Source organism: Oncorhynchus masou, chromosome 22, assembly GCF_036934945.1.
Source record: "Oncorhynchus masou masou isolate Uvic2021 chromosome 22, UVic_Omas_1.1, whole genome shotgun sequence".
Taxonomy (NCBI): Eukaryota; Metazoa; Chordata; class Actinopteri; order Salmoniformes; family Salmonidae; genus Oncorhynchus; species Oncorhynchus masou.
The window spans coordinates 16,579,335-16,600,259 of NC_088233.1; the positions used below are offsets into that span (position 1 = coordinate 16,579,335).

General features: G+C 41.6%; 1 protein-coding gene across 1 annotated transcript; it reads left to right on the top strand.

The window, feature by feature from the left end:
- Nucleotides 1-1,902: 1,902 nt before the first annotated feature.
- On the top strand, nt 1,903-19,533 carry dnajc24 (DnaJ (Hsp40) homolog, subfamily C, member 24). The gene is made up of 4 exons (XM_064929415.1): nt 1,903-2,348; nt 11,048-11,186; nt 16,577-16,645; nt 16,815-19,533. Exons 1-4 carry the CDS (start codon nt 2,241-2,243, stop codon nt 16,946-16,948), a joined length of 450 nt encoding a protein of 149 aa, XP_064785487.1. The 5' UTR covers nt 1,903-2,240; the 3' UTR covers nt 16,949-19,533.
- Nucleotides 19,534-20,925: the final 1,392 nt, after the last annotated feature.

Genomic DNA, 20,925 nt, shown 5'->3' on the forward strand with positions numbered 1-20,925 from the left:
ACTCCGACCTCAAAATCTGACTCTAAAGGGGAGGGTCTGTGTGGGCTTCCTTTACGGCGGAGGCTCTGGTGCGGGACGTAGACCCGCACCAGAGCCAGGACGTGACACATATGCCTACACGACTACCGACCCATAGACTTCCTTAGTAATTGAATTCACCCACCAGCTGTTATTGACAAATAGACACAGACCGCCAAACCCCTGTCTTACCAGATGCAGCTGTTCTGTCTTTCCAATGCACAGAACAACCAGGCAATTGTATATTATCCATATCGTCGTTCAGCCACGACTTGGTGAAATAGTTTATAGTTCATTCAGTTTATTCTCCAATAATTGCACATTGGCCAATAGGACGGATGGTAAAGGCACGTTACCCATTCGCCAACAAATTATAACAAGGCACCCGGACCTGCGTCCCCTGTATCGGTGTCTTTTCTTCAAGCGAATGACGGGAAGTAAATCCTTTGCGTCCGACTCGTTAGACGAGGTAAATAATCACTGTTCTGATATCCAGAAGCTTTTTTCGGTCATAAGAGATGGTGGCAGAAACATTACATAAAAAATAAGTTACAAACCACGTGAAAAAACACACAAAATAGCACAATTGGTTAGGAGCCCGTAAAACGGCAGCCATCTCCTCTGGTGACATTCTAAAAACTCATTAATCTAAAATAAAGTAAGATGTACACTTTCCACGCTGCGCTTTGGTCTCATTCCGACGACGGACTTAACAACTATTTGGCACACTGGAAAGAATCAACCAGAAAACAGAGCAAATTTGAATGCTATATTTTATTTTACTTACTTACTTACTTATATGTTTCCCCTGACAATAACCCCCCCCCTTTGCTTTGGCAATGTAAACATACACTGAGTGTACAAAACATTAGGAACACATTCCTACTATTGAGTTGAACCCACTTTTCCCCTCAGAACAGACTCAATTTGTCGGGGCATGCTTTACAAGGTGTCGAAAGCATTCCACAGTGATGCTGGCCCATTTTGACTCAAATGCCTCCCACAGATGTCAAGTTGGCTGGATGTCCTTTGGTTGTTGGACAATTCTTGATACACACAGGAAACTGTTGAGTGTCTTAAACCCAGTAGCATTGCAGTTCTTGACACACTCAAACCGGTGGAACCATACCTCGTTCAAAGGTACTTAAATCGTTTTGTCTTGCCCATTCTCCTTCTGAATAGTACTCATACACAATCAATGTCTCAATTGTCTGAAGGCTTAATTTCTCCTCCCCTTCAACTTACGTTGATGGAAGTGAATTTTTCAAATTACATCAATAATGGATCATAGCTATCACCTGGACTCACCTGATCAGTCTGTAATGGAAAGAGCAGGTGTTCCTAATGTTTTGTACACTCGGTGTATGTTTTCCATGCCAAAAAAAGGCATTTGAATTGGAAAGAGAGAGAAAGTGCATTTCTCTGTTGAATGAAACATGAGCATGCGCACTTCTTCGCATGATATTCCTCGAACTAAAAAAACTAATTCACGACAAGCATTAACTTGCATCCAAAGTAATTCCTGGTTTTCAAAATGTTTTAAAACATAATTGACTTGTAAGATGGTACGTGCTGGACGTTTCTTATCCCAGATGTGCTTAGTGCATGCCCTGCATTTAGCTAACGTTAGTTTCCATTGAGATCCTCTCATCCACGTTCTTATGTCTGTATTGCAATATTTACTTCGTGTAGAAAAATGTAATATCCCGTTCAATTACTGGTTCAATGGCTGAAACGAATGGTAATTAGTACTTGTACAGATATTGAACTTTTATGCATAATTCGTTTATGAGAATAGGATCTATATTTATAATATAGCACATATTTTATCACTAAAGCACTATAGGACATGTTTCCGCGGGGGCTGTAAAAACTGATGCACATGCTTACACAGGGGCATCACGTGATACAGGCACGCGGCTGGAAGAGCAAAGTGCCAGACATTTGTGTAATGTGCTGGTTTCAGCTTGCTGTTGAACCTTTTTGGAATTACGATATATAATGCAGTTTAACAAACGAATATTTTGATGGCATGTTATATAATGATAATGTCTGCTGACTGGTTAGCCTGCAACGAACACGTGGACATTGTTGTTGTTAGCCTTGTAGCTAGCTGTCATTCATAGGCGACGAAACGGTTAGATCGCACTTATTCTGGTAATGAAACTAAGAGTACCTTGTTTGGCTCACAAATTGAATCAAAAGATGATTGTTTTCTCAACATGACAAGTGAACGTAGATCCCAGAAAGACTGGTATTCTATACTTGAATCCAGTCCATCGGATATGCTACAAGACCTCAAACAGAAGTACCAAAGACTGGCCTTAATGGTATGTGTAAACTCTAACGGTCTCCTGTGTCATGTCTTTTCAATTGTACTGATGAATTAACTGCTGTTAGGTTTATTTGCATCTTGATGAACCATGTCAAAAGAGGTCCCAATAATTGAGTGAGAGGCGGGGTGAGAAAGTATCTTGACATAACGTTACTGTTGGTCCGTTAGCACCTAGCATGTATTTCTAGAAAGTAATATATTTTATGAATATACACACCCTCTATCACACACACATTACCGACTGGGTGTTTATTTCTGGCCATGTGTGCAAATCAAGACTACATTAATCGACTGCGCTCCAGCTTCAACATGAATTCTGGGAGTGTCTTCAAGATAAGTCTTGTAGGTTTCTGGCAAGGTTAGTCTACTTATCATGCAAGCTTAGATTGTCGATGTGATTGATGACTGTATGATGAAGTATTAACTGCATCTTACCCTTTGATATTAATCTGTACATTTTCTTTTAATCCTTGACAGAGTACAACATAAAAATGGATTTGTATAATCCAAAACCCATTTTAATTACAGGAATCACCTAGAAACTGTCAAATCAATCATACTCTAGTCAATAAGCTATAAAACACCAAAATAGTTTTTGGGTTATCTGAAAATATTTTTGTCTGAAAATAGCCACACTGTTCTATAAACACAGGGATTTGAGCAAGAGTATGGTAGTTCTGGTAATTAGCAATGTTTATTAGCACACAGTAAGTAGGATACAGGCCTAGGCCACAGATATCACCATGAACTGATTACTGTGTTATTTTGTCAGACTTTCTGGATTCAAGGTGCTGTAGGATTTCACATAAACCAGGGGCTCTATGATAACCAATTGTAAAAACACAAAATTCAAGCTACCATCAATGTCAACATTTCTTAAAACAAGATTTGATTAATCCAATTGAACAAAACATCCTAAACTTTGCTGTTGGCGTTCCCCTTCCCCCCTCAGTAATACCCGCTCGTGTCTGGCCTCCCTCAGACATTAGGGGGCAGTAGTGTGATGATGGTGGCCTTTTGCTCTGCCACCAGCTCATCTGCTCTCCCATCTTCTGAATGCCTGCACAGCACACGCCTCAGCCTCGTGGTAGAAACAGACAAGTCTGATACAGCACAGATAGGGAGAGAGATGATTCATGGTAAGAAGCGCCTAGTGCTCCAAATTGCCAGTGCTTTATATTGTGTTCCTGCCTCTAAGCTCCATTAGCCCCTGTAAATGAATATTTTACAATGCGTGCAAAGAGACATCAATTAAAGTACGTAACTCCACAGGAACGGAGGGTGGGCTATTTTATAAGAGCCGGGGCTTTTCATTGTGTTATGTATTTATGAAAAAACCCTGAGCTGCATGGGGACTCAGAAGTGGGGGGAGGAATTACAGCAAATGGGTTTCTCTGCTGTAAAATGTCAAAATACTGTCTGGCTGGAATTTTTACAGTAGATAAAACATGTTTAATTCTGAGCTTCAAATTTTCTCAAATGTCATTAGCAAATAGTCACTCACCAGGCTATAGTCTCTTCAATGTATACGTTTCGTTTTAACCATAAAGTTGTGAGAACTACTGTAGCAGCATGGACTAGTGGGTCTGGAGGTGTAGGCTGTTTTCAAGCCTTACGCCACGCCCAAACCGGATTTTGTCCCCCACATACCAAACGCGATCACGACACACAGGTTGAAATATCAAAACAAACTCTGAACCAATTAAATAAATTTAGGGACAGGTCGAAAAGCATTAAACATATGGTAATTTAGCTAGCTTGCAGTTGCTAGCAAATTTGTCCTATTTAGATAGATAGCAACAACAAGCTAGCTATCTAATTTAACCTGGGATGTACGCATTGAGTTGTTATTTTACCTGAAATGCACAAGGTGCCTTCCAGGCCTTTTCTTCTTTTGGACTTAAAATGGCGATTGGCAACTAACTTTAATAATAAGGTGTATTACCATAACCGACCTCAGTTCATCTTTCAATCACCCACGTGGGTATTACCAATGAGATGGCACGTGGGTATATGTTTCTAAAAGTCAATGAGGAGATGGGAGAGGCAGGACTTGCAGCGAGTTCTGCACCACAAATAGAATCAACTATTTGTGTCAACAACTATTTTTGCGCCTGGCAACGCAGACGCTCGCGAGCAGTGTGGGTGCAATGATTTGAATAACATGTACGTGTAAATTTATTTAGCAACGCTCGTGTACGCGATGTGGCCGGTGTGTTCAGCATGTTAGTTCCGCAGCCAGATACTTCACACCTGTAAGCTTCCAGCGCAGAGCACTGTCACAATCAGATCACAAAGGGGAGTTGGACATGCACACCCTCTGGGACTATATCACCACTGTGGAACCAAGCAGCTTCTCTAGGTTTGCTTTGATTTCCTTCAGGATTTGAGAGAGCCACAAAGCTGGTTCAATGGTGTGAGAAGGATTTTGTAATGTTCTTTAGAAAGAGAACAATATATTTTTCTGTCAGAATGTTGATTGAATCAGTTCCTCACCCCATCTATCAGATAGCCAGACCCATTTCTTGAGCACAGGCGCCTGGTCACGTATATAGACCTGTCATATGCATTGCGTGACCACACTGAATGTTTTAGAAAATGAGCTTCCCCTCTCAACCTTCTGTTGAGTCTTTGTTCTTTTAAACTGTAACACTTTCATTGCTGAACAAAACTTTTAAATAGGCTAGACGATAGAGGTTGGCACTGGTGTTACAGGTTTTGTTTTTTCCATTTATGTTTTGAGGTTGGACTATCAGCATGAATAGCAGTAGGGCGCACCGATTTGTTGTCACCTCGTTAGTAAGTATGTGTTACACCTGTGCTGGCCCAGGTGACATTTACGAGTGGCTGGACCAGTGCTCCAGTTGTCTTGAGAGATGTGGAGGGTCAACAGTGTGGCTCAGTCGGTAGAGCATGGCGCTTGCAACGCCAAGCGTCGTGGGTTCGATTCCCGCTGGGGCCACCCATATGTAAAAGTAGTGGCCCCAGCCGACTTGTAAGTCGCTTTGGACAAAAGCGTCTGCTAAATGGGATATATTTTTTATTATTATATTAACACCTTTTAGTTGGCTCTCCCTATTTGATTTCTCAAAAAACATTCCTTTCTCTGATCTTCCCTGTTTTTTGTTTTGCTCAACGTTTTTGTTTACTTCCTGTCTTAAGTTTGGTGTGGGTTTTTCTTTTGTTTGCCTCTTAGTGGGCAAATTTAGTGGCACTCATGGTGAGTGTCTTTTAGGTCCCAGTTGTTGTTGCTAGTCAACTGTCAGTGGACACCCATGAGTGTCTTTCAGAACCCCTCCTAAAACCCCACATTTTGTTTTGTCAGTGACTCTTTGTTAATTCCTCCATGTTTCAGCAACATTTCGTTTGGTTGTCTTTCAGGGGAATGTAACAAAAAGTGGGATCATCCAGGATCTATTTCCCCATGAGTATGGTAGTTGCTCTAATCACCTACTCTGAAGCTTTGCTCTGCCCACATATTGGAGTGTTCAAAAGACACATTTGTGGTGGAGTTTCTGTCACTGACAGATTTGTGGTGGATCCCTGAGCGGGTATAAGATTGGTGGAATCATTTTGAAAGTTGCATAAACACACAGCCTTGTATAAAACATTTTTTTTTAAAGCCATTGACTTTAAGTTGGAAGAATTTGTGGAAAACCCAACCTGGGAGATGCTGGACACATGTAGGTGAAGGTGAATCTGCTCATCATTGCAAAGCATTATGACATCAAAGTGGCATCTGGCGATCCAAAAGCAGTAGTCTGAGTCAATCGGTAGTTGGTCACTGCACCTCCAAAGTGTTCTTGTGGGACAAGTTCAGAAAGGGTACGCTGCTTTATCTCTTGATCAGAGTTCAGATTATGACACTGTTAAAGCTGCTATCCTTCTGGCTTACGAGTTGGTCTCGGACGCATACAGACAACAGTTCTGTAAATTACAAAATACAGAATTTCAAAATCATATGGAGTTCGCAAGAGAACAGGCATGTCTTTTTGATCGGCGTGGTTCTAAGGACAAGGACTTTGAGGACTTAGACACTCATCCTTCTCCAGTAGTTAAAACATTTCCTTCGCAAAAGGGTTGCTACCTAGATTTGAGCACAAGGATCTCTCTTGAGAAAGCTGCATTTCTTGCAGATGAGTTTGTTTACACACACACAACTACCATCACAAACAAAGCCTACACAAAAAGCAATCCAGAGAATTCACCTACTGCAGATTTCAGTCTTTTTCTACAGTGCCCAAAGATAAAGATTGGAGGAAAAATAATAAATTTGTATCTGCCATTTTCACGTTTCTGCCGTGAGAAAGTACACATTGTCTCTGTGTCCTAAGTTGAGAGAGAAATAGCTGTTTATTCTTGTGGGAGCACTTCAGCCCATAGTCTCTGGTTGGGACTGATGGTTGTGTGTATGAACCCTTTGATGTGTATGAACCCTTTGTTCATACACATCCGTTAGTTAACCCACTGTTCCCAGGCCGTCATTGAAAATAAGAATTTGTTCTTAACTGACTTGCCTGGTTAAATAAAGGTAAAATTAAAATAAAAAGACTGGTTTGTCTCTCTGCCGAGTGCCGGTGCAGCCGGTGAAGATACAGCAAAACTGGGGCAGTCCTTCATTTTGGAGGGTATTTTGTCTTTTTCTGACACTTCAGAAACTGGTTACAGTGTGTTAGTACAAGGCGTGGAGATGTGTTGCATGGAAGTTCCTTTGTATAATGTGGAACTCGAGTCTGAACTTATTTCTGGTTTCGTTGCAGTGAAGCTTAGCCTACCGGTGAAGGTGGTCTCCATTTATTTTTATTTTTTCGGGAAACAATTTGGCTAGAGGGAAGGTCGTGCCGTTACACGTGCTATGTGTAAAAAAAGGAGCAAGTCTAATGTTGAGGATGTCAGCAATCCCACCATGGTCGATCTGTCTGAGACGTTTATGGGTGATCCTTATTTCCCCTGACCTCTCCTTTGAAAAGCGAGTTTGTAGGACCGCTGAAGGAAGAGATGGTCCCTACAGTTGACACTTGGACTTTTAGCACATATAGCATGGTAGTACGTAGGGCGCACGGATTGTTATCAAATCAAATTAATTTATATAGCACTTCTTACATCAGCTGATATCTCAAAGTGCTGGACAGAAACCCAGCCTAAAACCCCAAACAGCAAGTGTAACGGATGTGAAACGGCTAGCTTAGTTAGCGGTGTGCGCTAAATAGCGTTTCAATCTGTGACGTCACTTGCTCTGAGACCTTGAAGTAGTAGTTCCCCTTGCTCTGCAAGGGCCGTGGCTTTTGTGGAGCGATGGGTAACGACGCTTCGGGGGTGACTGTTGTTGATGTGTGCAGAAGGTCCCTGGTTCGCGCCCGGGTATGTGCGAGGGGACGGTTTAAAATTATACAAGCAATGCTGGTGTAGAAGCATGTTAGTCTATGTGTTACACCTATGCTGGCTTGACCATCTCGTTAGTCGGAAGGTGTTTAAGAGTGGCTGGCCCTGTGCTCCAGGTGTCTTGAGAGATGTGTGAATGCTGTCCCCTCAGTCATAAAACAAAATTCTGCTTCAGAGTTCAGTGCAAATTGCAGTTAATCATTCAATTTTCTGTTCGACCAAACTGCAAATGCAAATGTAGATTTAAAACTGCTTGTCAAGAGAGGATTTCTCAACTTTGTTGGAGTGAGAGGTGGGGAGGGGCCTGGTCTGTGTAAACAATAGAGGAAGAGGCGAAACAAAGTTTCACACTCACTAAGATCTGTCCAAAATAAGGCCAATGCGTTTCTATGTGCTTGAACTTGACCATTCCAAAACAACTGGCCGTGACAACATTCTTGCCAGATTTCTACAGAATGCTGCAGTAATGATCACCCCCTGCGTAACTCACAATGTAAATCTGTCTATTGAACTCCCCCCCAGTGAACTAAAACGCACAAGGGTGATATAAATAAAAGGGACTAAGTTAGATCATGTAAACTATTGGCTTGTTTCAGTCCTGTGTATTTTATCGAGGGTCATGGAAAATATTGTGCGAGCAGATTGACAGTTATATTTCCTTACATAACATACTATACAAGCCTCAATCTGGCTTTAGTGCATCTCATTCCACCAACACTTGCCTACTATATCAAACTGACCACACCGGGAAGGAAGTAGATGGATGAAAATGTTATGGTATGGTTATGTTAGATCTCCAAAAGATGTTTGGTACAGTGGATCATGAGATTCTGTTAATCAAACTAAGAGCTATGGGCTTTAACAACTTCGCCGTAAAATGGGTTAGCGCTTATCTGTAAGGAAGAAAACACATGGTGGGTGTGGATGGGACCCTGTCTAAACCCAAAATCTTGAACTGTGGTACCCTAAGGGAGTGTGCTGGGTCCACTTTTCTTTCTGTTGTATATAAATTCTGAAATCTGCCTGTACATGTGACCTTTTCCTTTATGCAGATTCTGCACTGTTGGTTTCTTACAAAGACAAAACTGTGGTTGAGGAGGCCCTCGGTGCTGAACTTCTGAATGTCAGTAAACGGTTATATGACAACAAGCTGTCACTTCACCTTGGAAAAACAGTCCATCTTGCTCGGGTCCAAAGTCAAACTGAGTAAATCACTGGATATTAAGGTGGTAGCAGGTGACTTAGTAGTCACAGCAAAAGAGTCTGTTAATTATCATGCGTTCTAGATAACTTTTTGTGCCATGCTCTCCCCTGTCAGATGATTATATCCAAAGTGAACCATAAAATGTGGTTTCTGGCAAGAACCTCCAAATATCTGGATAAGAATGCAACATGGTGGCATTGGTAGGGGCTCTTGTTCTGTGCCATTTGGACTATGGGTGCTCTTCCTGGTACAATAGTGCTTCCAAGATAATTAAAAAATAAATTGCAAACATCTCAGAACAAATTTGCCAGGATTTTTCTTAAACTTCCAGGACATACTCATCTTGACCATTCCTGCTTTGAAAGCCTTAGATGGCTCAAAGTGGAGGAGCGAGTCTCTCAGATGAAATTGTGTCTGGTACATCAGATTGTCCACAGTCTGGTCCCTAGGTACTTATATAACTACTTTAACTCGGTCCGGGATAACCAGAACTATTCCGCTAGAAAGCGTGAAACTGATAGTGTTCCTTTTAGATGTAATAGTGTTATGGGAAAATAACTTTTTTCGTACTCAGCTGCCATTCTTTAGAATAGTCTTCCAATGAATTTGAAATGTATACATTCAATGGGTAGTTTCACATTCTCAATGAAAAAATTGCTATATAGTTGCATGTTTCAAGTGAGTCATAAGATTATAGTTCAGTACGTGGCTGAGAAGAAAATACCCGGGATAGCATGTAGTCTGCCTATTGTCTATCATATTGTGATTGTCTTGTATATATTAGGGATTGACTTGTTTTATATGTTAGGTACATCTCCCTTGTCTCACATACCCCTATCAATTGTTGTTTATTAGTAAATTGAACGGTACTAATTAGCTCATTTTATGAAACAAACAGCAATTTTGTGTGTCATTGTGTGTTGCCACTGCAGTTCCTAACCTTGCTGCATTCCGCTCTTCCACCTCCAAAAGGACCACAATGAAAATAAGCCGTTAAGCTTTATTATGTTATCCTTGATGATCTTTCTTAAATTATATGTGGAGGCGTACATTATGTATGTATTTTTAAAAATTGTTTGCGTCTTCCAGTTACTTAAAATGTAAAGTATATTTGCGGTGGACATTAATTTGCCTAGCTGAGACCATTGGTCATTGTAGTTCAGTATCACCCCATGTATCATTACCCGTTCTTGAAGAGGTTCTGTTTCTGAACTACAGTGACCATACAAGAACAAACACACACGCAATGGTCTGCTTGCCAGTGCCAGATTATCATCATCATCATTCATGTGAATGCTGCTAGGATAGATCTAAGTTTTCTAAAAGCCCCTCTCCCATAGGCAGATCAGGAGCCCATGATCCATCCTCCTGCGACCCTCACTAATCGGTGGCTGAAGCCTGAACTGCATAGACCTGCAGGAGGAAATTAGGGCTGTTCCATGTGCCAGGAAACACACAGGGCCGTCAGTATCCACTAGAGAACAGGGACATACCTCAGGGCCAGTGTGAGCATTACATGAGGAGATCCTTCAATATTGATATTAATCAACGGATGACATAATGCGGATATTGCTATAGCCCCTCTCGCCTAACAAAACAACAATAAAACGCAAAAGAGAGCATGGGTGGTATCGCTACTGTATTTGGCCAGAGGTGTCGTGGGATGGCCAATGCTCTTCTCCAGCTCTCTGCCCAAAGCTGTCTGGGCTAACGGTTCTGTCCTCTGATGTCTCAATCTAGTTGTGTTTGCATTACTGTACTCCTCCTCCTCTGGTAAATTGTCCAGAAGAAGAGCATTGGTCCATCAGCAAATTACCCAGAAAAAGCTGACAGTTCAGGTTCTGACAGGCTTTTTTTTTTCACTGGCAGATTGTCACCGACTACTATGGCTTAATTAACCTAGCTTCTGTCTAGTGTGTCTGAGCCATCCCCACATCTCTCCCCTCCCACATCTCTCCCCTCCCACATCTCTCCTCTACCATCTTAAACAAAGTACTGGTTCAGGGGACTGATGGCTGCTGTTATTTTGGTCATTGTTTCTGTTGTGATGGCTGTTGTCAGTCTTGTCATTGTGGCTGTCTCTAACCTGTGTTTCTCCTGGCTGACAGTATCACCCCGACAAGCAGGGCCCAGATGTGACTGTGACTGAGGCAGAGGAGCACTTACACAGGTTCATTGAGGTCGATCAGGCTTGGAAGGTTCTGAGCAACCAGGAGACCAAGAGAGCCTACGATCTGCAGTTACGTGGTAAGTCGTCCTCCTTCCATAGTTCAGAGGAGTCTCTCAGAGGAACACTACAATCCGGCTCCGCTAAGAAACATTCACTCTCCCATAATGTACATTACATCTACACTAGCACATTGTACTCCCACTCTCTGATGCTCTTTCAGCCACCATCTCATCCCTCTCACTCTTTTTTAATAGCTCTCCTGTGATTCATTTGAACATGAAACATGATTTTTCATTTCATTACACGTTTGGAATTTTATGGTTTTATTTATTCTTACTGGTTGGTTCATGCTCAATTAAATTCCATAGCAATTCCCCTTGGGACCATCCCTTGCTTAATATTGAGTGATAAACAGTGACGCTGTGTGAAGTCACTAAGGCCACATATAACTAGTGGGCCTATTTTGTCTGAAAAGGTCACACTAAATGAGGCATGAACCAATACAGTTTGCATAACTTAAATTCTATTTCCAAGATTTCCTTGAAACTTTAAAAGTCAGAAGCAATAATAGTCTCTAGTACCAACCCATTAAAAACAACTGGCCTGTTTTACCATATTTGTTCACCTGAACGTTTCTCACTTATCTGGGTGCACAAGAAAGGGCAGAGAGCTTGTTTTGCAAAGACCCTCCTATTCACCCACCCACACAGCCAATACATGAATAAAACAAGCAAGAGATTGTGTCGGGCTCCTGACAATGGTTGTTTTCTGCCATCTCTGTCCCTCATAAAATGCTCCTTGGAGGGGAGGGGAGGAGAGGAGGGGGAAATGTAGGTCAGGCCTTTTACACATGGCCTAGCTTTACATGAAGTGATATGCTCCCCCGTGATCCCAGGAAAGAGGTTCCCCTAGCTAGCTCTCCATTAGGACCTTCAACAACTCTACATTCAGGCCGTGTGTGTGTGTATGTATGTGTGTGTGCGTACCATTAGCAGGGGAGAGCTCTCATCACCTTTGGGGGCAAACACTCAGCCAGCCAGCCACTGCACAGTGCCACTATAAGGCAGCACATTCTAGCCATAGCATTGACATATAGAGTGTCTGTAATAGAAAGAAACCCCTCTCTGGCCCTCATGGATGGTATTGACTTTGTCTATCGTTGTATGCAGCCTTACAATAACCAAACTCTAAAGATTCCCGCCGTAAACGCCCTTTTTAACCGCTTTTTAAATCATTATTTTTTCACTCATCCTCTGAATATCTAACATTTAGATCTCCATGGACAGTTATCCATTATGACCTAACAATGAGTTAGAAAGAAGTGAAGGTTGTGTGTTCATTTAACAATCATTTATATTTCCAGCATGAATACTTTGTTTCCAACACACCTTTTTTTTATAACACAGACAAATCAGTTTCTCTGTTGAATGTGAAATCTGGGCATTCTTTGTTGGCCGTTCTGTAAGAATATTGGATGTACCTCATTGCTGGTTGCAGAGTGATTGTTGTAAGCATAGCAGAGGTGTAAAGTACTTAAGGGAAAATTATTTTAAGTACTACTTAAGTAGTTTTTGGGGTTATCTGTACTTTACTATTTATATTTTTGACAACCTTTACTTCACTACATTCCTAAAGAAAATAATGTACTTTTTACTCCATATGTTTTCCCAGCACCCAAAAGTACTTGTAACATTTTGAATGCTTAGTGAGACAGGAAAATGGTCCAATTCACACTTATCAGGAGAACATCCCTACTGCCTCTGATCTGGTGGACTCACTAAACACAAATGCTTTGTTTGTAAATGATGTCTTGAGAATTGGAGTGTGACCCTGACTATCTTTTAAAAAATTTAAAAAATGAGATTGTCGCTGTCTGGTTTGCTTAATATAAGGAATTTTGAAATGATTTATACTTTGAGACTTAAGTATATTTTAGCAATTACATTTACCTTTGATACTTAAGTATATTTAGAACCAAATACTTTGAGAAAGTATTTACTCAAGTATGACAATTGTGTGCTTTTTCAACCACCAGCCAATAGGGAGGGTTGGGTAGTAGACTAGCACAGCTCCCATCTGTCTGGCTGCTGTAGATCTCTGTAGTGTTCAATCAGAGAGATCTCCAGTACCTACCAGTAAACAGCACCATAGTGTTTAATGTTGCCCAGCCATTCAGAAGGACTGGCTCATTCTGCACTGTGATCAAGTGGGGCTGATAATTAAAACAAACACGACTGAAGCCAGCTCAAAGGCCTGTTTCATCCAGATTTCAGAGGAACTCAGTCAGTCCTTCTGTTGTTTATCAGAGGGAGATGGATGACTCTGTTGCTCGGCCCTTTTGAACTTCATCATGAGTGGAATGTTTTATCTTCTTGCTCATTAGAAATGAAGGGGGATGGATATTCATTCACTGCTATCCCCATGTCTATTACAACTGAGAATGTATAGCCTTCTTCCAAGTGATATTCAATACCATTACAACAAAGAAACAGTTAAAAGCTGATAGTCTCAAAGCATTAGGAACGAATCCCATGTTGGCTGTCAAACTATATCATAAACAACCGGCGTTGCAAATCATTTTGGTACTGAGACCGGGGTTGCATTTTCCTGTGTTTAGGCAGACATGTATGTTAATTACTAGGGACGGTAATTGTGTTTTGTGGCGGAGGGAGAAGTGTGGGTGTGCAGGGTGGATGCGTTCTGCTCCAGGTCTCTGACACACTGTTGGGTTGTCTAGGAGCGATGTGCAGCCAGACTAATACTAAATCATCTCATTCTTAATGTACCTCACCTCCACCGCCCCATTGCCAAACACATAGTGGTCGTCTTCCCGGTTTGATTCAGGGCACCTTGCAGCAGCCCACACGTGTTTCTCCTCCTCCCCAACACTGAGACCAGTGACCTCCATAGATCTCCAACCGCTCGCCATGAGGCAAAATGCATGTTTTAGTTAACACTATCTGCTCTAATTCACAAAACAGTATGTAGGCCTGCATCAGGGGTCGGCAGCAGGTGGAGGGATTTTTTTTTTCTCCCTCAATATAAAAAATAAATACATTGTGTGTTTTGTGGGGATTTCATTTTTAGTAAAAAATTTAAAAAATCACTAAAATCACCAGGAATTCAGCAAAAAATTAGTTTAATTTATGCCTACTCCTGACCTACATAATTCAAGAAGATTTAAATGGATATTCCCATGAAACTGATTTGAGCTCAAATTAATGACTTGTTTATGCAGTTTGAACATTTCACCTGTAAAACGTGAATAATTATCATTCATGTTTGACAGTGATGGCCTAATTTGGTGTTTGAGGGTATTAAAATAAGAAAAAAGTGTTGCGAAAATATTCATAGACTGTAGCATTTTTAGGAGGCATTTTATGCACTTTCTAAAATTATATTCAATAGGCTACATCTTGTCGATACAAACTTTGAGAAATGCTGACGTCATAAAAAATGGTGCTCCGGCACCTTAAAAAAAGAGTTGTTCATGGGACCTGGAAGAGCCTCCTTGGGATCTCTCAGTAGTGACTGGCTGTCATCTGGGCCTTCAGGGCAGGCGGCATCAACTGGCTGAGTCATGGTCACTCTGACTCCCTCAACACTAGCAAGACTATAGTGTCCCGTCAAGACTACAGTGTGCAGTGTAGTTGATCTGCTTTTGTTCCTTTACAAGTCATTTTGAGGCTTCGATCAGGCATGGACATCTATTTGCCCTGTAGTATTAGCTTAACTGTTGAAGCACTGTGACAAAGGGTCCCAGTGAATGTATAGCCTCATTTTGTATGATGTATTGAATCACCTAGATGTAGGACTATAATTTCCACCTGACCACTGTCAAATTATGGTCTCACAAGATTGCAGTAACAACGACCAAACCAGACTACAGGCTGATCCAACTTTGATGTAATGTCCTTAAAACAAGTCAAAATGAGGCTCAGTAGTGTGTGTGGCCTCCACGTGCCTCTATGACCTCCCTACAACGCCTGGGCATGTTCCTGATGAGGTGGCAGATGGTCTCCTGAGGGATCTCCTCCCAGACCTGGACTAAAGCATCTGCCAACCCCTGGACAGTCTGGTGCAACGTGGCGTTGGTATATGGAGCGAGACATGATGTCCCAGATGTGCTCAATTGGATTCAGGTCTGGGGAATGGGTGGGCCAGTCCATAGCATCAATGCCTTCCTCTTGCAGGAACTGCTGACACACTCCAGCCACATGAAGTCTAGCATTGTCTTGCATTAGGAGGAACCCAGGGCCAACCGCACCAGCATATGGTCTCACAAGGGGTCTGAGGATCTCATCTCGGTACCTAATGGCAGTCAGTCTTTCTGACCGTTTGAGCAGGCACATGCACATTTGTGGCCTTGCTGGAGGTCATTTCGCAGCGCTCTGGCAGTGCTCCTCCTGTTCCTCCTTGCACAAAGGCGGACGTAGTGGTCCTGCTCCTGGGTTGTTGCCCTCCTATGGCCTCCTCCACGTCTCCTGATGTACTGGCCTGTCTCCTGGTAGTGCCTCTATGCTCTGGACACTACGCTGACAGACACAGCAAACCTTCTTGCCACAGCTCGCATTGAGGTTCCATCCTGGATGAGCTGCACTACCTGAGCCACTTGTGTGGGTTGTAGACTCCGTCTCATGCTACCACTAGAGTGAAAGCACCGCCAGCATTCAAAAGTGGCCAAAACATCAGCCAGGAAGCATAGGAACTGAGAAGTGGTCTGTGGTCACCACCTGCAGAACCACTCCTTTATTGGGGGTGTCTTGCTAATTGCCTATAATTTCCACCTATTGTCTATTCCATTTGCACAACAGCATGTCACATTTATTGTCAGTCAGTGTTGCTTCCTAAGTGGACAGTTTGATTTCACAGAAGTGTGATTGACTTGGAGTTACATTGTGTTGTTTAAGTGTTCCCTTTATTTTTTTGAGCAGTGTATTTTGATTTGTTTAACACTTTTTTTGGTTACTACCTGATTCCATATGTCTTATTTCATGTCTTCACTACTATTCTACAATGTAGAAAATAGTAAAAATAAAGAAAAACCCTTGAACAAGTTGGTGTCCAAACTTTTGACTGGTTCTGTATGAAAACATAAACAATCCCGGAGAGGCTGCCTAATGCCTTCATATTCCTTACTATTTAGACAGAGATTCATGCAAGATCTCAATTGTCTTTCCCAAGAAACTACCATTGAATGAGATCAGTCTAACATCTCACATCCTCCCATCTCCCCACCATCTGCCTTTCGTTTGTGTGCTTTGCCTGTGGTACTCTTGAATCTCCTGTATCACTCTCTTGAACACTGAATGTCACTGGCACAACAGTAGCCTACAAATATGTATCTGAGAGCATCAATGTGATTTTCCTATTGTCTATTATTGTACCATTGTGGAGTGACACAAAAAAATAAAAATCTTTTTTTAAATATTTTACATTTTCATGTTTCTTCTGTGTCTCAATACAGCCAGCGAACTGAATCAGAGTTGGCCAGTCGACGCCCATGTCAGTCTGGACGACATGACTTGGGATGATGGTGAGTCAAGTCATGGTCATCTTTATCTTACTTATTTAATCATGATCTCTTCTGTGCTGCCATTGAAGTCATCGTAGATAGATCCCTAAAGTACTTCCCCACCTGTCTCATCCCATGTGCCCCTTTTCTCTCAGCTGTTTGTCATTGTCTGTCTGTGTTCTCTTTTCAGATAACGAGGTGTACACGTATGGCTGTCGCTGTGGAGGGGAATTCTCCATTGGAAGAGAGGAGGCGGAGGGAGAAGAGGCCATTGTGTGCTGTGATACCTGTTCACTCAGCATAGAAGTCAAGACGACAACCTGACTGTCTCATTGTTCGCCAGACGCCTCTAAATCCTGAAGAGCTAGATCAAGGAGGTTCATAGTTTTCTTTTAATCTACATCCACCCAACATGTGTCCACATTTGAACCTTTTTAAATGGGCACCCCCATGGGACCGTGTGCACTTGTCTATTGGACAATGAAAGGAAATTTGATTTTGCTCTTTTAAATGTCATGCAATAAAATCATTGTGCAAAATTCAACTAACAACCAACAAGTGAACTGTCATGATAATGGGTGTGTGGGTCTCACATGCACGCACATATAATGGGCTCTAGTTTAACAGACCTTACACAATGGTAAATCTAAGCGCAGGTGGTAGCACTATAGGTTCAGGGGTGTGTCAGAAATATTTCTGCTATTTTCATAATCAAAATTATCGGCGCACTTGCCGTTGGGGCGAAAGGGCTGGGTTTTTGAATAATCAGTGTGTAGAGGCTTGGCCCCTCACTGGCCAATCAGAACCTGCTCCATGGCGAAATATTTGGTTGCTTCAAGTTCTGTATTTAGGGTCTTTTATGTATTGCCTTGGAATCAACTCCAGTTACAATGTTAGTTCATTTTATAGTTTGTTAAATAATAAAATGTATACCTGACTTTGCTAAATACATTAACTTGAACCCATTTGCTGTGGCTTCAATAGCATTCACACTGCTTTATCACGAGCCACTTTATATAATGCTTAAATACCCTACATTACTCCTCTCACATGTATATACTGTACTCCATACCATCTACTGCGTCTTGCCTATGCCGTTCGGGCATCACTCATTCATATATTTTTATTTACATATTCTTATTCATTCCTTTAGACTTGTGTGTGTGTGTATAAGGTAGTTGTGGTGAAATTGTTAGGTTATATTACTTGTTAGATATTACTGCATGGTTGGAACTAGAAGCACAAGCATTTTGCTACACTCGCATTAACATTGCTAACCATGTGTTTGTGACAAACTTGATTTGTTTAGGGGCTGGGCCTCCTGTAAATTGCGTTATGGCTGAGCATGGACATGTTAAAAATTGGCAATGCCAAAATTCAATTAATTGTTGATAAGGTCAAGAAAGAGTGAATAATTTGAAGCAAGTTCAGAACAAAACAAATTGATTTCAAATAGGCTATGTCACGCTTACAGGCACCATCATTTCTCCCTGTGGGCATATAATATTAAAACAACGTGGAGGGTTTTACACACATCCAAACTTTTAAAAGTAGCTGGACAAAATCCACTGTAAAGAGAGAGGGAGAATGTCCACTCACTGTTATAGTGCTCCCAAATAGGTCTGTTTTCTGAACTGAATTGAAACCTTACAGATCAGATCTCATTCAGATTAGGGGTTTAATGCACGTCCAAAAAAAGGGACCTGCATGGTTAAAATAATGTGGGCCTGCCTACAGTGCATAGATCAAATGGGAATGTCAGCTCACTGTTTAACTCCTCTCAAACTTTAATAACGCTTTGGTGATGTTAAGATTGATTTCCAAGCGTTCTCAGGAGCCAAACCCTTTATCGACAGTCTTGACTACTTCGCGATTGCATTGGGCAGGACAAAAAATGTACTTAATTGAGAGGAGGGGAGGCTATGCTTGGTTATTAACCAAGTAAAATGAAATGGGGGGAAAACATTTTGTATTTTTGTTTCTCAATACGATGTATACAGGCACCAAAAGCACATCAGGCTACTCTTGTTCCATGTTCATATGGGCTGTATTTCCACTGTAAAAATTCATGCCATAACCAACCATGTTACTGCTAAAACCTGCTTTTGATTGGTCTTAACTATCCCTGTCAAAGCTGCCTGAAATTAGCACTTTGGATCATGTTTTTAAGGACACACCTAAAATATTTCCACCCGTCCCATCTGAGCGCAAGCGAGCTGATATAACACGGGTAAATTGCATAACCTGCCGTTGGGCCTGGAAAATGCTAGTGCGGCAGTTTTTACATGAAGAATTGACAAACTATAATACGTTTTTATGCCTTAACGCCAGCTGAAAATAGAGCCCTTAGTCTCTGGTAGACCCTGAAGTCCTATTGAGTAGACCCTGGAGTCCTATTGAGTAGACCCTGGAGTCCTATTGAGTAGACCCTGAAGTCCTATTGAGTAGACCCTGGAGTCCTATTGAGTAGACCCTGGAGTCCTATTGAGTAGACCCTGGAGTCCTATTGAGTAGACCCTGGAGTCCTATTGAGTAGACCCTGGAGTCCTATTGAGTAGACCCTGGAGTCCTATTGAGTAGACCCTGGAGTCCTATTGAGTAGACCCTGGAGTCCTATTGAGTAGACCCTGGAGTCCTATTGAGTAGACCCTGGAGTCCTATTGAGTAGACCCTGAAGTCCTATTGAGTAGACCCTGGAGTCCTATTGAGTAGACCCTGGAGTCCTATTGAGTAGACCCTGGAGTCCTATTGAGTAGACCCTGGAGTCCTATTGAGTAGACCCTGGAGTCCTATTGAGTAAAATAATCTGCACTTTGTTTGCACACCCCTTCCATTGTGAAAAGCAAATGGCTCGGTAACTTGTTAGCTCTTAACTTTGTTTGCATGTAAATAAATATTTTTTTCCTAGACTCAATGCGGTTACAAACGGCCTCCACACTCCACCACAGACCCCTCTAGGGAATGCCAACAGTTTTGTCTTATTGTCCCTCAGCCCCAATGTTGGCAGATAGGAGAGGTTACAGCAATGGGATGGGGTCATGGGTTCATTATACTTCAAACAGAGTCATTAGGCTGTTCGCTAAAATCTATCCTTTTGTAGCAGAAACAGCTTGAGCGGGCCAAACTACGCTTTTCACCAATATCCCACAGTCCGAACCAGGGCTAGACCTGCCAGTGGGCCAGCAACAGTCCAAACCTTAATCCACTGTGACATCAATTAGGAATAATCTCATCACTTTTAGAGATTGGGCTTGTTAAAGTTCTCTCGGTGTCTCTCCTATATAGTGCAGACAAGATCAACAACACATTATGGTATAGTGATGGACTTTAGAATCCCAGAGGCGATTTGTGTGGATTTTAACCTGGTGTGAACTTGGGTCTCTGGAGAAATCTTCTATATTAGTTTACAGTTGAAAAATTGTGTATGTTCAGCTCCTTATTGATTTAAATGACTTCCAATAGTAGTCGGAATGAATGATCGATATGATGGCATTTTGAGCTTTGTTTTGTTGTGACTTAGAAATGTTGTAGATTCCGATGATTCTCTGTAAAGGTACTACAGTGGGTCTGAAATTGACACTTGATAAATATGCAAAAATGACTATAAAATAAATTATTCAAATACTGAGCTATATTGTATGCTCCAAAAAATTGGGAAATCTTATTTTATACTAGTACTATTGCTCGGAGAGATTTCGTTTAGCAAATAATATTTTTTTATGGTGGGTTTGGTCTTGAAATGAGAAGACACAAGCTGAAAATAACCCCATCTCTACTGTCAAATATGGTGGTAGTTCTGATGTTATGAGCTGTTTTTCTTCCACTGGTCCAGGGTCCCTTGTTAAAGTCAACAGCGTCATGAACTCTACCAAGTCATTTTAGCCCAAAACCTGGTTGCCCCTAGCAGGAGGCTAAAATGTAGCCCGAAGTGGATCTTCCAGCAAGACACTAACTCCAAAACACACGTCAAAATCCAAGTGTTATGAATCTTATATACGGGATACACATGGTGTACACTGTCCAACGAAATGCTTACTTGCAGGTTTCTTCTTGACAATGCAAGAACAATAAGAAACAAAAAAGAATATGAACATCAAGTAAATGTCTCAGAATATAAACATTTTAGCATAAGTATCATAATACAGGAAGACAATTTATAGTCCTGTATTTACACATGAGAGAAGGGAGGAATGGGGGGGCAAGTGTTTAAATTGTGCAGAATTAGCAATAGTAAATGAATGTCTGGTAGCAGATGTGCGTGTGTGAATGCATGTGAGAAGTTGCGGAGAGTCAGTGCAGGT